At 31.3% G+C, this 21,503-nt stretch overlaps 3 protein-coding genes across 4 annotated transcripts in view; 1 reads left to right on the top strand and 2 right to left on the bottom strand.

Annotated features, from left to right (window-relative positions):
* The window catches only part of LOC123699101 (RING finger protein nhl-1-like), a 10,536-nt gene extending 4,611 nt beyond the window's left edge, over positions 1–5,925 (bottom strand). The window contains exon 1 of one of the 2 annotated variants that reach the window (XM_045645973.1): positions 5,727–5,925. In XM_045645973.1, the coding sequence (XP_045501929.1) occupies positions 5,727–5,749 (23 nt within the window). In that variant the 5' untranslated portion in view covers positions 5,750–5,925. Of the gene's footprint in view, positions 1–1,442; positions 1,713–5,726 lie in introns of those variants that run through there. The other variant, XM_045645972.1, reaches the window with a different exon arrangement.
* On the top strand, positions 5,871–21,503 carry LOC123699104. Its single transcript, XM_045645977.1, has 6 exons — positions 5,871–6,406; positions 13,555–13,819; positions 14,725–14,938; positions 17,889–18,035; positions 19,592–19,729; positions 20,382–21,503. The coding sequence occupies exons 2-6, from the start codon at positions 13,555–13,557 to the stop codon at positions 20,464–20,466; spliced, it is 849 nt and encodes a 282-aa protein (XP_045501933.1). The 5' UTR covers positions 5,871–6,406; the 3' UTR covers positions 20,467–21,503.
* Positions 11,255–13,244, bottom strand: LOC123699307. Its single transcript, XM_045646234.1, has one exon. The coding sequence runs from the start codon at positions 13,241–13,243 to the stop codon at positions 11,255–11,257; it is 1,989 nt and encodes a 662-aa protein (XP_045502190.1). The 5' UTR covers position 13,244.

The raw sequence follows: 21,503 nt of genomic DNA, 5'->3' as shown, positions 1-21,503 counted from the left end.
ACAAATACCTACAGACAAAAATGCTCATAAAATAAAAACTACTGGGCCTATCCGAATAAAATTTTTATGGGACCAATTCGACACCATCCCGCATCGAACAAAAAAAGAATCACGTAAATCGGTTCAGAAACCTCGGAGTAATCGGTGTACATACATAAAAAAAAAAAAAATACCGGCCGAATTGATAACCTCCTCCTTTTTTTTGAAGTCGGTTAAAAATCTAATCTATTACCTATCAAAAAATCATAAAGTACTGATTTTTGGTATTCTAATGTTGTATTCCTATTTCCTGTTCTTCAATGGACGGTAAGTTTTAAATTTTCAGCGTGTAGCGCTTAGAAAATTCTTCTTACTTATAAATATTAATTAAAGAGTGCTACAACTGTCGTCGACAATTACAATCAATCTTAAAAGTTAAAACCAAACAGGGGTAACAAGCAATATTATACTTTAAAACTTTAAGTTTTATTTCAGTACAATTCAAAATCAGATTGATCATCATTGAATTCATTGACATACCTAGATCCCTATCTAGGTACACTTAATGTAATATCAGCCCTGAGAATACCTCCTGAAATTTGTTATGCGAATAGTATGATTTATGAATGAAGTTGATATAATTTATAATATAACATATATGTATTATAAAACTACCAGTCTTTTCATGTGCACCTGTCCCTATTAGGTATTTGTTATTCAAAACGTGCCGTTCATATAAATAGGTACATTAAAATGTGCAACCGTTTCAAATCAAGTTGGCAGAAACTCATGTAGATTTTTGCGAAACGCAGGCGCCAGATGTGACTTTCGCTGTTTATTTTTTGTATTTATTCTATTGTTTCCAATGCGCTATGCTGTTGTTAGGGCTGCCACAAGCAACTTTTTGAATTCTTAATTCTGTGATTACTAAATTAAGAGTAAAGCTGTAGTTTATTTAATAGAAATATCAGCTAAATTGAGATGTATAATATGTTTAATTTAATAGCACACGTATCCAGTTTTTGCTAATTATTTTGTAAATAAGAGTCGTTTAAGAATGTTACAATATCTAAGAATAATAAATACAACTACTTTATTTAATCAATATGTTTGTATAATCAATAGTTTAAATTCTATTCGATAAGGCATCCATGATTTTCCAATCGATCGTGAAAATTCTTTCACATGCCTAATCATGTTATTATAAAACTTATTGTCTGCATGTATTTCACTTTCTTTCTATTGTTTCAAGTGGTGTATGATTTAAAGATATGTAATTATTATAACGCAATACCAATAATAGTAGATTGTTGTTACAAAATTGATTAGGTGTATTATAGATTATGTATTATTTTTAGCATTTTAAATAAATTAACTAGTAAATAAACTTTAATATATTTTAAGTGAAAAAATGAAAATAAGCTCTTCTGACAATGATTACATCAATATAAAAAAACACTTACTTTTTATCCAAATTAGAATTAGCTCTACTCAAAATTGGTGGTAACGGACTTTTGGCACCATTTAAAGAGCTAGTTTGAGCTACAGGAGCGGGATTAGAAGTGATATGATCATCCATACTCTTCTGACTATTCCATCTTCTCATACTAAAGAAGGAGGCTTTCTTTTTAACTTTCTCAGCCATCTTGAATACTGTGTTTCGAATAACAAAATAAGACTATCGCGATCGGCAATCATAATTATCGAGCGGTATCGGATTGCTGCGATTTCCGATATGAATTAAGGATAAGATAATGATGATTATTCATATGGGTACATAATTCAGTTCTGTATAATGATAATAATTATTTCAATTGATATTGATATTTTTCTTATAATTTGTTGTGGTTTTTGGTAGAGTTGGCTTTTATAGGTTCGTGGTGCATTAGGTAATTAGGCATGGTTACTCTTTAGGTAATAAATAGGTACTTACCTAGGTATATAGTATACAATTTAATACATTAATATCTAGTTTATTTTTATATATTGCACTAGTAAGATTTTATCTATAAATCACATATTGTTATTGTAGGTTGTATTGCGATTGATTTATGTAATAAGTTTTTGTGTTTTAGTAAAATATTTTTATATCATGAATACGTACTTACCTGATATTAAGCTGATAACGATAAATTATATTAAAATATAACGAGAAAGTTGTCAAAGATATGGGCTTTGAGGTTACAATATTTTTGGTAGAAACATTGCATTAACGGTACAAAAACATGTCAGAGGTCCAGAAGAAGTGCAAGAATACTGTAAAAGTTCGCTTATAAGGTTCTGTAGAATAATAAAATTTATCTTGAGTTATTGTATCGCTTTTTGGATATTTGTTAATATTTCAAAATATAATGAATTAAATTAGAAGCAAAAAAACTCATTCAGACTGAAGAGAACTACAATATTCTCTATTTACGATATTATATACCTACGATAAAAGTAATCAAATAAATAGTTCTATACATTTACATATCTACATACCTAAGTTTTAAGGTGATACCTAAAAAAGTTGTCAGTTTAATCCTTGTTTTGTCTGACTTCTATATGTCCTAAAACTATGTTATTAAATTATGTCCCATTGAAGTGAAATCAGCACAGTAGGTACAGCGGAAGTGCAATTATCCTGACTCATAAGGGATAGGAATAACCGTTACACCGTCTGATGAAAACTAGTCTGCAACGGCTACGTCAATTTACATGAAAAAGTTTATTAGTCGAGATTTCCTATTTAAAAAAAATATATAAAACTGTACTAGTTTTCAACTATATACATCTATATAGGTATGTATTTCAATATGTTGGCATTGTGTGTTGGTTGGCGTTTTCATATAATTATCATCTACTTACATCACATCTATCCTCATAATTTCAGACTCGTAATTCATAAAATAATAGTTAAACTAACAATACATAATAATTAACTATAAAACATTCAATAAACGTGTAATAATAAAATAAATAGGACTATAGGTACATATATTGGCCGGGAAATTCGCATTTCTATTCTATGCGAATTGCTTACATTCTGCGTGTGCGCAGCTAATAGACATTTATTTTACCAATGTGACAGTGAGGCAGATAACGTTCATGTTATTATGCATATGTTTTTAATGTTATGTTAGGGAAATATAATAAATAAAATAACGATCATCGCACATGATATTTTCTATAGCAAATTGATATTATACCTACTTTCAATAGTGACTATAAGGGTGTGAATTTTAAATTTTCCTAGCTGTGCCGTGTAAACTATCAAAGTGCATTTAACAGTTTAAAAGCATAAATATTCAAACACATTCATAAATTATGGATACTTATCTACTAGAATTTTATGTATGGATATTATTTCATTATGTAGAGAAAAAGTACTGCTCGAACAACATCAGAAATTTAGGTATTAGGTAGCAAAACTCTAGTTCTGTATTTTGCTAAAATTTTAGTAAGAGACTCGAAAGCTTTAAAATTTAAATTCTAGGTTATTTGATGCCTAAAAATATAAAAAAAAAATAACGAAATAATGCCCTCAAAACTCTCTTATCTATTATTGTGATATTTCCATAAAATATTTGGGAATTATTCAGACAAACCCACAGATCCTTATCCACCTATATTAGACTAAATTGGCAGTGCTCCATATCAGATAGTTTCATCTCGCCTTTGCTCCTAGTTTTACGTGACACGACTTTATTTTACTGCTATTGTTATAGAACTATTAATATTTCGATATATTATGAGCAGTACCTATACTATAATATATAGGTAAATATAGGTAAATCTTGCAAATCACTAACAAGAAGTGTAAAGCCACCCGTAACTAATTGTTTGCTCAACTCAATAGTGTTTAAGCGAAGTTATTTAACGGCTTTGTATTATTAAAATACTAATATAGCTAGGAAGTGGGGAATGTGTGCCGCGCATGACGTGCCCTTGTCAAAAGTGCATACAAATCTTGGAGTTTTCACCCCGCACCGGGTATGTGGGCTAAATGGTTAATTACCACAACAATGCTGCAGTAAAATACATTATTTATACTGTTTAGTGGATGGGTGCCACTCGTTAAGTTTCCATGTACATTTGAATTTGAATCGCAAAGAAATGAATGGAAAGCTGAACGTTATATACCTAAGTAGGAAACGTTGCCAAGAATTATGTATATTATTTATATGAGTCGAGAATTTCAAACAAACATGTGTAAAGTTTCGATCATTCTCGAAATTTAAATTGTTAAAAATCTCCGCATTTTTTGATCGTATAAATAAGGATATTAACGTACCTACGTGATAATTATTATGAAAAATATTCATAAATAAATGAATGAAACATAAATACTGGATTGTAAATCTTATCATCTTATAATTAAATAAGTAATATAGTTACGAAGAAATGTAAAAGATAATGTAAAATAAAAATAAATGTTATAAAATTAGAGAGAGCTCTACCAGCTCTATATTTAAAAATTGTATACCGATCAACTGTCAGTTAGTTTTACCAAAAAGAAACAAAAATTCCTAAAAATCATTGATCATAAAATGAATTTAAATAACCATTCGATCACCCTTAACCTACATGTGGCTAATAAAATGTAGAGAAAGTTTCATTTCAAGGGGATAAAACCGACAGGAAAATCTAGAAACAAGCTTCTATAGGAATTTCTTACTAGTTAATTGCTGGTTATATTTATCTTATTTGTTCTGGATTTCATAGCTGATATTCCAGCATGAATGTCAAGAAAACATATTAGGTTTTACCAAAGGTAATTATTATTTTTCTGCTTAGAACTGTAAATTACTTATAATTGATACTAACTACATATTTGCAAATGAGAAGTTTTCTTATGAATTCCCAATCTTTTTCAAAGCTGCATGAAGATAGAAGTTCGAATACTTAATATTATTTGATTTGGATAAACTTCTCTACAGTCTACATATTAATTTCGTCACTGAAATATACGCAAATAAATAAGCATCTAAACATCAAAATTCAAAATTCTGGTTAAACATAAATAACGGCTCAACCAGTTAAGGTATAATCTCTGGCCGAAAATGCGTGACACCAAGTTACAAAACTGGACTGCCTCAAACGATGCAATGCAATAACTGAACCACTTTTAATTTCATAGGGCTTTGCTACCGAATCGCGATAAAATCACCACGACCCGTTCCGTTCCAAATAAGTTACACAATCTTAATGTTCAGATTTTGATTACAGAAATTACGTTGTATGGGAAACCGTATTTGAGATTTCGCTTTCATTATATGGCCAACTCGCTGCAGACTAAAACATCGAGGCCTGGAATTTTAATGAGATGTAATTGTATTCTAAAGACTATGAACTGGCTCGTGTACTAAGAATGAACGGTGCTGTATATTCAGATGCTGTGCGCAATAGATATATTCTACTGGTATTATAAATACTTTAAATGCGAATGTTTCTAAATCATAGGTATGATCTAAAGATTCATAAAAAGTAGTGGTTTTGGGTTTAAATATAGAGCAATATGACAATATGAAGGCAATCGTCCACAGAAAAATATTATTACTTATCATATTATGTTTAATACCTTGTTTTTATTGTAATAGCTACAGGATTAAATACAATCCCATTCTCATTTGAATTTGTTATATTATAGGCATTTGTAGAGTGAAATTATCGATTTGCTTACTTGATAAAGACACTTACTACCTATTTCTACGGCGATTAGCGGCAAAATTGTAACCATACAATAAGTTGAATAAGGTGATTGATACCTCGTGATCCACAGAATTGTCATAAATTAGCTTCACATTTAATTGGTTCCCGAACAAGTCAGCACGCAAGTGTGCCTACTTGCCCATTAAGCAAAGCAGGAAAAGGAGCCCGCTAACCCAGTGGCCAACTCGCTAGTCGACGGCGAACGATTACACTGCGTACAGGCCTCCATTCCGACCCAGCACCGCCACCTCGTCGCTCGCAACATCTCACATTACTATGAAACCGTATTAACGCGGGCTCGCGGTACGATGACGGACCACCTATCACCCCCGGGTGCACGCACGCTCCATTGTTTCATAAAGAGGAAAGCGAAGGACGCCGCGTGCATCTCAATTAACGAAGAGAGTTTTGGCGGCAAGTGAATACCAAACCGACACCACTCGACGGCCGGACGCAAGGACGCGACCATCGTGACCGATGACACAGGGAAAATTCGCCGCGGATTAAGGAGGACAGATTTCATGGGAATGTGTTTGTTATGCGCGACCGTTGCCGAAAGTTAGCGAAATTTTTGGCAAGAACGCAACGAGACTAACGGGTGCATTGTGCAGCTGTAATCAGCCGATACACCGTGTGATGATCGTCTGCGAAGGACGTTCTGAGTGATATATACCTAGTGATATCTCGTAACTACGCGCGTGTGCTTCGTTTTAATTTTATTTAGTTCATAAAACTGGTGAGTATTTTTCTTTATATTTAACTTTTCCCTTTCCTCGGATTTCTATTATATAAAGAAAATCGGTTATTTCAAAAAATTATCATAAAAACGTTGTAGTTATAACAATTAACAATATAATTAATAGGTATAGGCAGAACTTATTTCTGCGCTAAAAGTATTGCAAACTTTTTTATTATTATTTTTATAGATAGTATCGGAAATCAGTCGAACGATGTAGCATCACGGCAAGCACTTAACAAATAGTTCACTGAATTATTTAACCCGGTGGCCGTTGGAAAGAATGACAGGTTTTTGTCACACTACCTACTTTATGAAACAAGTTTAGAAAAAGACTGAGTTTTATGTCTAGTATCATAAATTTTATATTCAGTAACTGTAGAATATATTGATTAGAAATAGTATTTAATATTTATATGTATTTTATGCGACATTAATACATAGATCTAGGCTAAAGATCGTGCTTCGTCTGAATGACTAATTGCGACAAATTAATGCAATTTGTAAGAGACCGTGGAGGCTTTTATTAGGGTATCTGACATATCATTTTTTCTTCGCTACAGGGTTCAGGATTGATAAGTAATCAGTCCTGTAATAACTAATTTTAAATAGCACTGTTTTATTGAAAATAAGGAGTTGACTCTAGAGTCAAACGGTTCAGACTAGTGTGAAAAAGATACTAAAGACTAGTGTGAAAGAGTCAGACAGTTCAGACTAGTGTGAAAAAGATATTGTTTATTTTTATGGTATCTTCACATATAAATTACTTAACTTAGTTAAGTTAGTTATTATTGAGCGTTTTATAATTAATTTTACTTTCCTAGCCGATATGAAATTATAGGTCAATAATGAGTATATATTATGTTATCACTATGTTACCAGTCTCGTAGCCCTTCGTACGTTTTCAGCATATTTTCAGCACGTGCCTAATTAATATAATCAAGAATGACGTTATGTCGTCGAATCTGCTACTGTAATATGAGATTTATATCTAATCGCATTAATTAAATAATTACTTATCCATATCATCTGAACGTCTGTCCTGCAAATACCTAACTAAATAGTTTGCACTCTTTATAACTCAAGAACGGTTCACCGATTTTTACGATCTGTGATTATATTATTATATAGATATTACGTTCGCCTCCACCTCGGAAAAGAATACAATTTCGTCCTTGCGTCGAATAATTTGAGTACCTCATTATAATTGTTACCTACGATTATATACCTGACTTAGGAAATTACTTTAAAGTTTAAATAAATAAATGCGAATATACGGGTCTTGAGGGAAACATTTTTTCAAGAATACCTATAGTTATATTACAAAATTAAATTCCTTTTAAATTTAAATTTTACTGTTAAAATTAAATTATTGTAGTAATGGATTTAATGCCGTAAAAATAAAGCTATCATCTTCATCAAAGTGTGGTCAGGTGAGATTTACGATCGGTTGCTTTGTGCCAGCAGAGACAGACAAACACACATTCGCTAATCGCTTATTCGCATCTATACATAGTATTCATTTTAATTATATAAAATACATCTAGTTTGTACTTTAATTGTTTCGTACTTATATTGTTTGCGTTTCAGAATTTCGTAATAACTGACTTATAAATCAATTATAATCAAGTACTGCTTCAATTCACGTTAATGCGTTGTCTATCATAAGGGAAAGTAAACTCGCATGAATACTTTCCACTAGAGTGGATCAAAAATATGAAAAACTGAATAATTGGCCGACCAAGCGATTTACCGATTGGAATGGTGATTTTGGAACTAATAACAATGATCAATTTATTTATTACGTATCTGTGTTTATTTTAAATTGCGTGCCTTCCATTGCTGTGTATAATCTATGGTCTCTTCTCTGTGGAACATCGAAGTGATTGTAACGTACGAAAAAGTAATCTTATTAAATCTGCTTAAAATAAAAGAAAAGCATTTTATTTGCCACTCCGCAACATAAATAGATATGTATTTATATCAGCGACAAGTTCAATCTCTAGATATTAGAAAATACGACCTAACATTTGAAATATCATCGACATCGGTAAACTTTACACCAGAAATATCGTTTGTAAATAACCTTACAGATACTAGATGTCAGCTAGAATGCATTTTCTGATAAGAACAAAAGACCACGTTGCAATAAAGCACGCCGCAAGTTAAAACAATAAAACATTTGGGTGAAAACGCTCATATAAGTCCAATACATCACAAGGCATTGTAAATCTAGATTTTCTGTAGGTCACCCGGAAGAAACTGGATACGAATTTATGAAGAGACGTTTCATGCGGCTGAATTATTTGAGTGTACTAGAAATTTGATGTATTTATTCGTATTTGTTATTGAGCCGTAGAAGATACTTAATTAAAGTATAAGTACCTAGGTATAAAAAAAACTACATTAGTTTTTTAAATATTTTTCATTTCAATATGATAATAATACAAAAATGCGCTTTTTGTTTTTTTTTATGAGTTCACTTTCATGAAAAATAACTAAAAGAGCTATTTCATGCCGTTTTAAATTTTCAAACAATTTACGAAATCAAGGGGGTGCATGTAATTTACAGCGTGAAAGCTGAATGGGATGTGCATACCAATCGGTTTCGTGATTACACTGTAAAAATCGATACCTTATCGATACCAGGCCGTGATGAGAATTATAAGTAGGCTTGAATTCGGTGTGTACCTATTTTTAGACTACTTTTTATTTGTTCACTAATTCTTTAGCCTTAAACTTATTCTTGAGTCAAGTCTTCTTTTTTAAATTATCCTACCTAATATTATAAATGAGAAAGTTTGTATGTTTCTTTGTTAGTTACTCTTTCAAAAACTGCTGACGCAAGTTTCATGAAATCTGGCACACACATAGAGGGTAACTTGGATTAACACATAGTATAATTTTTATCCCGAAAATGTCGCGAGAACGGAAACTATGGTTTTCCTTTGACTACGCGGGGGAAGCTGCGTACGAAAAGCTAGTTTTGAAAGCTATTAATGTTGATTCAATCCAAACCGATTCACATAAGAAATTAATTGTCTTTTCTACGCTTTATTCAACATAAAATAATGTTTTTTATTATAAAATTATCTAGCGAAAGTTTAATTGAATCCTTATCGGAATTAAAAACACAAAGAACATCCTATGTTCTTATTATAGTCTTCGGGGGACAATTTATACCAAGTCTTATCAAAAAAAGTTTGTTAAATAATTAATTGGAATATTTACAATGCAGAAAGGGTTCCGTAGCCAAAATGGCAAAAACGGAACCCTTATAGTTTCGTCATGTCCGTCTGTCCGTCTGTCCGTCTGTCCGTCTGTCACAGCCGATTTACTCGGAAACTATAAGTACTACAGTGATGAAATTTGATGGGAATATGTGTTGTATGAACCGCTACAAAAATATGACACTAAATAGTAAAAAAAAGAATTGGGGGTGGGGCCCCCCATACATGTAACTGAGGGATGAAATTTTTTTTTTCGATGTACATACCCGTGTGGGGTATCAATGGAAAGGTCTTTTAAAATGATATAAAGTTTTCTAAAAAACATTTTTCTTAAAGTGAACGGTTTTTGAGATATCAGCTCTCAAAGTCGTAAAAAGTATGTCCCCCCCCCTCTATTTTTATAACTACGGGGTATAAAATTCTAAAAAAAATAGAGGTGATGCATGCTAATTAACTCTTTCAACGATTTTTGGTTTGATCAAAGTATCTCTTATAGTTTTTGAGATAGGTTGATTTAACTGTAATTTATTATATTTGCTGCTACGGAACCCTTTGTGCGCGAGCCCGACTCGCACTTGGCCGGTTTTTTTATGCTCTACATTCTACTTTAACGCATAAGAGTTCTAAGGAAAAATCTTTATCTCAAATTGAGTGATTCATTCAAAGTATTAATGATCATATCCTCTTAAAAGACTATTCTGACATTAATAATTATATTATCGTATTTTGCAACTTATAGAAGATTAGCTGTAGAACAGCTAATTTCCTCTATCGTCCCAAACATATAGGTTATTTACTGAAGCTCTAGGCGTTGCTTAACATTAAACACCCCCTCTATTCTTTGTCATTAAACAATTTAATGTTCCAACTCAAAATAGCAATACAAAAAAATATTAACTCATTCTATATAAACTCACACACACGTAACACTATTCATAGTTTCCAATCTTACAACAATGATTCGATCATAATAATATTATAACACAATCGATGTTTACGTTGATTTATAAACGATTGTCGTATTAAACCGGTTCATGTGATGCAGGTCTGAATATTATGCGGGTACGGGCAATCAACTTACCTGACCCGTAACACTTAAAAGTCGGTCAAATTAACAGGTTTAATCCTTGCCGTCCTCGCCTACAACATTCCTTGAAACATCAACACTTAACTTTTATTGTCGTTACTCGTTTATTTTTAATGGAAGCATAGTCAACAACACATGAGATAGAAAACATATTATAACGGTCGCGGTTTACATCTCTAATATAATATTTATTGAATTAAAACTCCATTACCGTTTTGTTCAGATATTTTATTCTATAGTGTAAATAACCTATTTGTGCAGTTCCGTAATTATTGAAATATTATCTCATTTAGCATACACCTGTAATTTCATGCAGCATTCCTTTTAAATTGATTGCTTCAATGAAAATGTGCGTGTGTAGTTACATGCATTTAGAATACATAGCTGCTACGAAGTTATTTTCATTAAAATAGTATATATGACCGAAAGAACATAATAAATTGATAATGAGTTTCAATGGAGTTGGTTTTCCCAGTTTTTAGCCCAGACCTTTTTTGGTTTTTATTTAAATGGGACATTTTTTGTGGATACTTATTTTGCTATCTCGCTAGTGGTTTCCAGTAATTTTAGGCTCGAACCTGGAGAATCTTTAAAGTATTTTTTACCATAAATTCTCTTGAATTCTGAGGCGCAAGGAACAATGAGCTCATAATAAATTGGCGGAGCATTATCGTATATAGCTTTATCTCCTATTACAATTATTTTTATAGTAAAATGTACGGAATCGTCTTCATTTCTTGGGAATGATACACTTCTTGGACATAAATGCACCTCAAATCGAATTTCCGATTGTGCCGGTACTAAAGTTTCCATTGGTGAAATACAAAAAAGTTTCTTCATTTTTGTTGTTAGTTTAATTTTAATAGTTACTGGTACAAATATGTGCGTATTTACTATAGTGAAATAATCTCTATATATTCCATATTTAATAGGACATTCTGTCATATCTAACATAATAGGATGAATTTGAATAGGGTGGGGTAGGATTTCAGAAAATATTTTGATAGTTCTTCGCATAACCACACTGTCGTCGTTAGGGTTATAAAAATCTAAATTATAGAAATATTGATGAGATCCAATGTGTTCTGCTTTTGTAAAATATACTTTGATGTTTTGTACACTACGTGGTTGCAAGTATAAGTAAGTCGAGTTTAGGAAATACGGTTGAAGAGAAATAGTGATTATATCATTTAACACACCATTAACAATATCAATGGTTTCAATTATATCTTCAGGTGTTTCTTGATTATCCAACTTAGTTGATGAAATTAATGCGCTTTCTGATTCAACATCATCATTTCTCTGTATTACACTTTCAGAGTTTGGGCTTGCTACATGAAGAGAATTTACGCTTTCGTCAGACAAAAGTTCATACAAATTTATGTCTTGTTTTCCTATGTGCAAATGGTAGGAATAATCGTCATTTACATTAATTTGAATATTTCCAAATGGATATTTACTACCTGTAAGATGCCACAAATGTACTGGTGGTATATAAACAGTTTCAGTAACATCAATTGATCGCCTTTCATTGTAGTCACAAATAAATCGTACACTCAAAAGTTCTTCTGGTTTCTCATAAGAAATGAAGCCGATTCTAAAGTGTAAAAACCCTTCGTAAACTTTAGTGCCTGGCATTAATTTAAAATTCAAGCAATAAACTTTAGAAAGACCTGCACACAACTTCACAGGTGTAGACGGAGTTAATTTAAATTTCTTTAAAGAAGTTTTATTAGATAATTCCTTAAACCGAACATAGACACAATCGGTTGTACAATTTCGTAGAGTAAATTTAATTGATCGTTCATTTTCGTTGCACACTTTAATTTCTTCAGGATAACAACGTATGGATTTTGTTTGTTCTAAGACAAAGTTTGTCTGTTCCTTATTTTCTGTCCGTTCGGGCTCATCTTTTGAGGTATTATATGAATGATAACTTAAAGCAGTACAATGGGACCCAATGGGTGAAATCAGTTTATGTGGATTTGTGCAAATAATGATAGGTAGTCTCTGCGAACTTTCTGATATAAGATCTTGACCTAAGTCAGGATGAATTGTTTCCTTAGAATCAACAACCTCTGTATTAGGATGAACTGTTAATTCAACATCACTTATTTCACCAATTAATTCTTCACTCGTATTGTCTTTGCCTTTAAATGTAATTATTGTTTCAGTTACTTTTTTAATGTCGACTACCTTCTTCTTGTGTTTAGTTAGTTGCATTTCATGCCAAATTTCAGCAGTTCTTGCTAACTCTGCAGTTAATGAAAAGGGAGATTTTCGGTATTTTTGTATATAGAGCTTTTCAATTATGCTTTTCTTACGTACAAATGCGTTTCGTACTTTACTTTTCATTTCATTTTTCACCTCAAACAAGGATTTTATAACATCTTTCCATTGATCTATCGATCGTATATCTATTTTGTGTTGTGCCTCTAGTGATTTTATAAAACTCTCTATATCTACTGCATAGTCGCTATTCCCACGTATTCTAATGTGTTTGCACTGAGATAAGTTCATATTGAAATAACTACACCTACAATATCAACATACAAATGAATATAATATAAAACACATAGATTTATGAAATAAGTAAAATATTATTTTATGAAATACTGACTGACGTAAAAATACATTTGGCATTTACGGCGAATTATATAATTTGTTAAATTGATGGATGGATACAAAGATATTCGACAAAACCTTGGACAAAGGAATAGATTGTTATATGAGGTCGACTGAAAATCAATACTAGCATGCATGTATGTCTAAAATCTAAATAAGAATATTTAAAAACACCAAAAAAATCTGAACAAAAATGTCTTCAACAGATGGCGATGGAGAGAATACCTCGCGTATTACTTAGCATAGCACTAGCTGCACTTCTCCCAATGGCTTCACCAAATACCCAGGAGGAAGGCAAAGAAAATATACCTCATTCTCGACAGAAGAGGATACTATGGATCACGAACGATGGCCGCTTGGCGTTACCCCCAGGAACGACTATGACGATAACCCCTTCGATATCCATGCCCTTCGTGAGGCATCCGCCGAAGGGGTTCCTTTCGAATATGACTATTAGTTTCCCATTTACAAGTGAGTACAGAATGAAATGATTCTTGAATCAAATTATCAACATATCAACATAACATCTTGATGTTAGAGCAAAATTGTGACATAATGTTACATTACCGGTTAACGATTCATGTACGACAATGTTTAAACAATAATATAATTGTGTAACTACTATTACATTGTTATTATCAAGTATGCCAATTTACAGGTACCCTTATGTATCAGCTGGAATGTAAAAGTCAGTATTTAAATTGAAAATGAACTACGTAGAAAAGTAGAACAAACCATGTAACATAGAGTTTAATATAGAATTCAGTAGTAAATAGAGCTATTAAAACATTAGCGAGTCTAAGGTAGATAAATAGGACTAATAAATAACCTTAAAAGTAATTGTAAGTAGGTAATAAATTAAAATTAATATCTAGTTCCGTTATAATAGATAGATTGATAGAATATAGTTAGAAATTAAAGACTTTTTAAAGCGTGGTCTGTGGCGTGGTCACGGGGAGACTTGTCTCCCCGTGACCACGCTCGCTGTAAAGTGTTCGAAACGTCGGGAAAATAATAGAATGAATAAATCGCGTTTAAAATCCGTTAAAAAGTCTTTAATTTCTAAATGTATAATACTCGCGTAAAATTAAACCCTAGAAAATACTAGAATATAGTTATATGTAGATCTAAAATGGAATGAATTTACCAAATTAAACGGAAAAGCGCGTAGTGTATTTAGTAGTTCTTACTTCTTAGGATTTATTGACCTTAAATATATGATAATATTAATAATAATATGTTGTTAAGCTTTTACCAGATATTTTAGCTTATATAAATATTAAACAAATGTCTAAAAAATGAATAACTCCCATCTATAAATGCTAACATAACAACACTTTCACGTAACAAACATTGAAAATACCCTATAATTGCAGTTGATTTCGATAAATTGGGTTTGACTGACAACGAGAATCCTTACGGTGATTTGCCGCCAATTTTCGCGAGGTCCATGGGAAGGACTGCAGCTTCTGTGATGGCAGATTATGTAGGACAATACCTAGAGCATAGACGAGGGAAGAGATCAACTGACTCACAAATACCCCCTGAAGCTGAGAAGGTTATTCTTGACAAATTTCACGGAGGTGAAAGGCAAGTATTGAACTTTTATAATAATATATCGATGGAAATTTTATTGTGTGACTTATGAACGGTTCTCTTTATTGTAATTTCATAAAATAAAAATAAGCCGGTATTTAAATAATAGATAGCTCTCCCTATTGTGTAGTCATAACTCATAGCCATAACTATTGCGATCTTTTCCAATTGAATAAAATTTACATTTATTGCATAATATACATATTATACAGCATTGCATATTGCAGTCCATGACCTAGACCTCTAGTTCGTATATAATATCTTTACTATTTAGTAGTGGTACATTTACAATATCAGAAATAGGTATTCCGGAAAAACTAAGATTTGTAGCTACCCCATAAGCAAAACTTTCTTTATCATAAACGACACCCTTGTTGTTTTCCTTGTATGTCATTTAAAAGCTATAAATTTCCCTAAAATCTCAGGAACCCATGTGGGTGTTATTTTAAAGGACGCATAAAATCGTAAACACGACTATGGCCGTGTGACAATAATCGTCCGTAACTTTCACTCGCCTCGATAGGACATCGCGATTTCGGCACGCAATATTTGGCATCGCGTGAAGGAAGTACGCTAGTACAGGTCAATTAAGGAAAGCTGGCATGTTCACAGTACTCACACTTATGCAATTTCACTTACAGTATGTTCAAAAATAAATGCGACTCTAGTTTCATTTTAGACTTGAATTGTAAAATGGGTGCGTTGTAGATAAATATATGCAAATATAATTATGAAAGCTCTCATAATTTACCTGTAAAATTATAATTTAAAAGTAAATCAATTGATGAACTTCATTATTTATTTTAAAAATAATCAATTGGATAAATCTTAAGTATTAATAATCATTCAATTATCAAATAATAATTAAATTTCAGGTCATAAAAACAATACAAATAACACGTGCGCTCACTCCCAAGTCCCAACACACGGATGGTTGTTTTGATAGTGATTTAAATGACGGACATTTTCTGCAGTTGCGGAGCAGTCTTGTCCTGACTTTGGTCGAGTAAAAATATCGAAGAAATATTATATTTGTACTAAGTACGTAATACCTACCAATACGCGCTAACAAATACGTGTTACATGTTTATTGTATAATTTTCACACTATTGGTTTTAAACTCAAACTCAAACATTTATACAATTAGACTTCTTCTAGAAGCACTTTTGAATCGTCATAACAGTTTAACAGTTTTAACATTTACCACCAATTCAGAAAGCAGTATCTATAGAGAAGAAGAAGAATCTATTTAATCGTAATCGTAATCTTCTACTTCACTGAAACTTTCATCGCTCGAAGAACACGATGTTTCGCCGTCGGAATTTCTTAATGTTATTATAAATGAGTCAGTGTAATTATCTACTTTTGGTTCTAATTGAATATATTTTTTCTCATGTTTTCGCGTCTTTCTCCAAACGTCACTAAACATATCCAGACTAATAGCATTTGCTTCCTTTCTAAATAATTCTTCCACAGTTTTCAAGTTAAAGTTCACATTTTGTGATGCTACTTTCCCTTTAATTATGTCCCATAGTAACTCTATTGGGTTGAGTTCTGGATGGTATGGTGGAAGGCGCAATACACTATGTCCATGATCTTTGAGGATTGCATCAAGTAAAAATTGTGTATAGTTTGGCGTATTTTTTTTAAATAATGTCATAAAGAATAGGTATTGTGTTTTATTCTGGATATTCGCTCGTCTTTTAATTCTATTAAATATGCTTAGGATATGTCACAACTAAGCGCTCTAAAAGATTTTCCGCAAAATTTAATTACGGATCAACAACTTTACGAACACTTCCAAAGAACACATACCGCAATAAGACATTGGTATTCAATTTTAAGTAAGAACAACCGATATAGTTTGTAAATTAATGTAAATGGTGATAACTCTGATTATTAATTAGTAATTTGATTTTTGAAAAAAAAAATGCCGATCTTAGTCAAAATTTATATTTTTCTAACAAGATCCTTATCATCCAAATTTCCACCTTGGTGAGAAAAATTGACATTTCTAATGAAAATGAACAAAAAATTAAATGATTTTATTAAATACTGTAAAATAGTCTATAATTCTTCCATTTACTGTATCACAAAATTCTTCATAGATTTTTAGATATTCGTACTACACCAATAACATCACCCTGTATTTATAAACAATTGCAAAATATGACACATACATAGGCCGGGAGATACTGACACAAAATTTCGGGTCATTTGTAACAGAATGGCGGTTCTACAGAGGTCTTATTACGCAATGACAAAAAGAAAATTGATGGTCAGAACGCTGGTACCGGCGGACTAGTCGCGTGGGCGTAGTATCTCCCGGCCTAACATGTGCAATGTGTAAATGTGTTGACGTTCCAGCTCTTCTTAATATATCAATACAATAGTAATTAGAATTCACTTGCTCCTCTCAATTATGTAATGTTCAGAGGATTTATTGTCACTTTTTATTTGATGTGACTTGATTGATAATTAGGGTTCTTTGCGAATATTTTTAAGGTGTCACACGTAATTTGTTGGGTAATTAAATTAATTTATGAAATGATTTTGGTGTGGTGAAATTTAATTATTTTGGGTATCATACCTTTACCCAGGATTTGTAGTAATAGTAAACTTCTCCACTACTTCTTTGTGACTATTGAGTATTGACATAGAAAACACATTTCATCTAATTGAATATGTTAATTGTTAATATTACATTAACCGCCACAGAAATATAATAAATCTCATGTTATACGGTATAATAAAAACGGCACATACGCATAAAATGAGCATACGATTATGTCCATAAATTATATTCTGGGTTTCAGCTTAGTCATTGTCACATATTACAAAAATGTAAAAGACTCGTTGCAATAAAGTGTTACTTTGTTTTTCTGAAAAGTGCTTCCAGTATTTGATAAACACATACAGATAACAAATCTTGTTTATTTTATAGAGCGCTTATGTATGGAATTGCGGAAGACCTGTTGGCTAATTTCGGATTAGATGGGAAAGAGTGCCTCTTGAGAGCCATTTGCGAGGTGCATGCGCATCCTTTGCACAATTTTGGATTTCTAGGTGAAGTCATGAAGTTGTTCTTCAGGTAAGGAAATTATAAAAATTATGGCTTTAATAATTTATAGTCTATTAAGCTGCTGATAGTGTGAGAAGTTGACTTTAGTTCATAATCTAATATAATTCGGTTTATAGTAGTAGAGTATTTCAAATTATGTAAATTTAATACGTGGCTAGTAATAATTGTAAAAATACAAACCTATAGGTACTTACTTACGAACTGGCATTAGCAAGTTTTCAAATATAGGTACATTCGCAATTAACCCAATCCACTTAGATTATTTATATATAAATTCTAATTTCTATCAATGAACTCTAGAATAGGCATGACGAAAGATTTTGAAATCCTCTTCCATAATGTGTGTATACGTTTACTATCCCAGAAAAACCCTATATTTCGGTAATATATTTAAATTTAACGAAGATAAAAGACATTTTTCAAAAAATATTTATCAACTGTGCCAAAACAGCTCGGAGGTGTCATGGCGTAAGCGTGACGTCACTCTTTAGTAAATACGTAATTGTTTGTATGCATTGCGAAGAAAATTTAAAAAATATTGATTTAATATGTGTTATAGAAACGAATTTCAAAGTTTATAAGTGGTGTGCAGTATTGCAGTGTGAATCCACATTAAAATAATGCTCAAAAATGTGTTAGTAATTATTTTAAGCGAGAAAATAATAAGAAATAATTGTATAAAGTTGGCGCAGAGAACCCCGAAACCACGTATTCGTGAATTCGCAATTATATTTATGTTCTGAGTCGATAAAGCATACGTGAAACAACAGAAAATAAATAAAAATGCGTATTCTCAACATATTCATAACAACAAAATACATCTGACGTGAGTTGTTTACTTAAGCGTGACGTCACGCGTGTTTTAGTCAAAATGGCCAACTGCAGAATTTCAATGTTTTATTTTATTGATAATCTCATTAATCTTAGTGTTTTTAAGATTTTTAAGTCACTATATTGAATTTATTTATTATACATTTTCCCTTAAAAACACTAATACGATCATTTATGGATACTGTCGTCATGCCTAGTCGTAACTAGTTAACTAGGTACTTATTATTTGTCATATTTTCTCATTTGTTGATATTTTTTAGATGTAGTTTAAAAATGTAGAGCTTATAACTTACACCAATATAATTTATGTAAAATGGTGTGACAGAAACACAGATAAGCTTATTCTAGAATTATTGATTGAAATAAAATTCCAATATTTACTCTTTTATAAAACCAGTATCCTTACGGTTTAATAACCCATATTCATTAATTAATTATTGATTTATTTGATCTAATCAAGAAAATAAATGTTCCTGATTTAAGCTAAACACATATAAAAACGAGATAACAATCGCATTTCCAGTTATTTTACTGTGTGAACGTTTTGTACATTTTAAAATTCCTCATTAATTTATTGTAAAAAGTATAATTTGAATTTTTTGAATAATTTGAAATACTGAATTTTATATTTTATAACATGTACTTAGGAAGAAGACGCGGGAGAATCCAGCCCCTTGATCGAATTCTTTAAAATTTATTTATTTTATTTGAAATATTGTTTCATCTGTTTTTAGCCCAAGTAAATCACCATATGCTACACTTCTGGACGAGTATGTCAAAGCCCAGCAAGCTGGAGAGTCAGGGGGTGAATGCTGGCCGTACTATAGACTATGTCCAAAGAGCATTTTCCAATCGACGCAGAACAAATATGCGTGAGTAACAATTAAAATTATTATTCCTTAAAAAATGTAATGAAAATTGCTCAAATATGTACTTTCATATTTTTTCACTGGATAAGTAGGTAATGGTTTAATTGTAATTTATTTGAGGCCAATAATCATGTAGTAAACAATCCCCTAAACAGAAATTGGCCGTTATATAATAATAGGTACATTGTTGTTCCTTAATACGCTAATTGAATTAGTGCGACCTCCAGACATTTAGTAACACGCAATCCCATTTACAAAAACAAGGCATTACATTAATTAATTAATTATATTTTGAGCGTAAAACGCTTCCTAAGTTTCGACCAATTTACGTCCCAAGCCTTCATTAGGAAACAAAAATAATAACACCTCAACGGTTACCAGCAATGAACTGGATTAATCACAAAATTTCCTATAATACTTAATTACGAAGATTGGAAAGAACGCAAGTGCAATTAAAATTGAATGCATCAATGCATCCACACGGTACGAAAGAATAAAAATTCCTTTTAATTTCCCGACACCTTTACATTTTAAAGGTTAAAGTTAAATAAATAAAAAATAAAGTTACATAAATTGGTAAATGCCTTGTTTTATATAGTTGTAGAGTTATATGATGTGACGATGAAATAAATTAACATATTTATATTTTCAACAGAGAAGACGCCGAGCTCTTACACAGGAGAGAACACGATAATATCGAAGAAAATAAAATAGAAATAGATAACCTAAAAGCTATGTAAATAAGATAATCAAAATGTCCCAAATGTAGAGGTAGTGTCCAACCAAAGTTATAAGAAAATTTAGTCTTTACAAACAATGTAATTATTGCACTAATTCCTTCTAGATTCACAATTACAATATTCCTAGAACGCCGAACATCTATTTCAAGCAAAATATTCAATGTTCGTGAATTATTACACACATTACATAAATAGGAAAGTTATTACTGATTAAGGATTTCCGCGTAAAACAAAAAGTAATTTAACGTCTCTACGTAACGTTTTCTTTTCATTAATTGGCAATCGTATGTGTCATCTTTTAATGATAGTTAAACAGTGTTAAACAGATTAGTTTTGTAATAATATGTTCCGTATAATTTTAGATTTAATTTTATGTTACGAGCCAGTCAATAGAGTACAATGAGCACAATAAAGGCGCGGCATTTTTAGTTATTTTCGTGAATCTAGAAATTAGTGATGTGAAATTCAAGGCATTCATAAGCATTTTATTTATAAGATTACATTATTATCATTGCGATTGAGTGGATTGAGAGAAGCATTTGTTTGGTCTTAGATCTTGATTTTTTGGGCAGTAGGATACATTTTATACAATACAATAAAACCCCAGTAATACATATAATTTGAATGTACGTGATTTTCCATTTATTTGACTTCTACTTATTGGATCCTTATATTTTGTACGCTTTGCATATTTACAAATCAGCCAAAATCTTAATATAATGTTTATGAATCTTACTATAAGTGCCATTTAAAATTTAAGGTACATTCCTCTATTGTAGTCTTAAATATTTATGTTCGTAATATATTCTTAGCTTTTTTAATAAATATAATTTTTACAATACTGTTCTCTAAGCTATCACCATTATGTTATAAATAACGGAATAATGTGATAAAAAGTCCTGACAAATATTAGTTAAAATTATTTTTATAATGTATGTACCTATTGTTAAGTTATCATAGGTATGAAAATGTTTATTTCATTGTTATTAATTGTATATCATAAGTTATTTACAAGAATTAAAGAGTTTACGATATGA

Source organism: Colias croceus, chromosome 17 (genome assembly GCF_905220415.1).
Source record: "Colias croceus chromosome 17, ilColCroc2.1".
Classification (NCBI taxonomy): Eukaryota; Metazoa; Arthropoda; class Insecta; order Lepidoptera; family Pieridae; genus Colias; species Colias croceus.
Note: the sequence above shows the minus strand (reverse complement) of the source record. Positions and strands in the feature narration are given on the sequence as shown.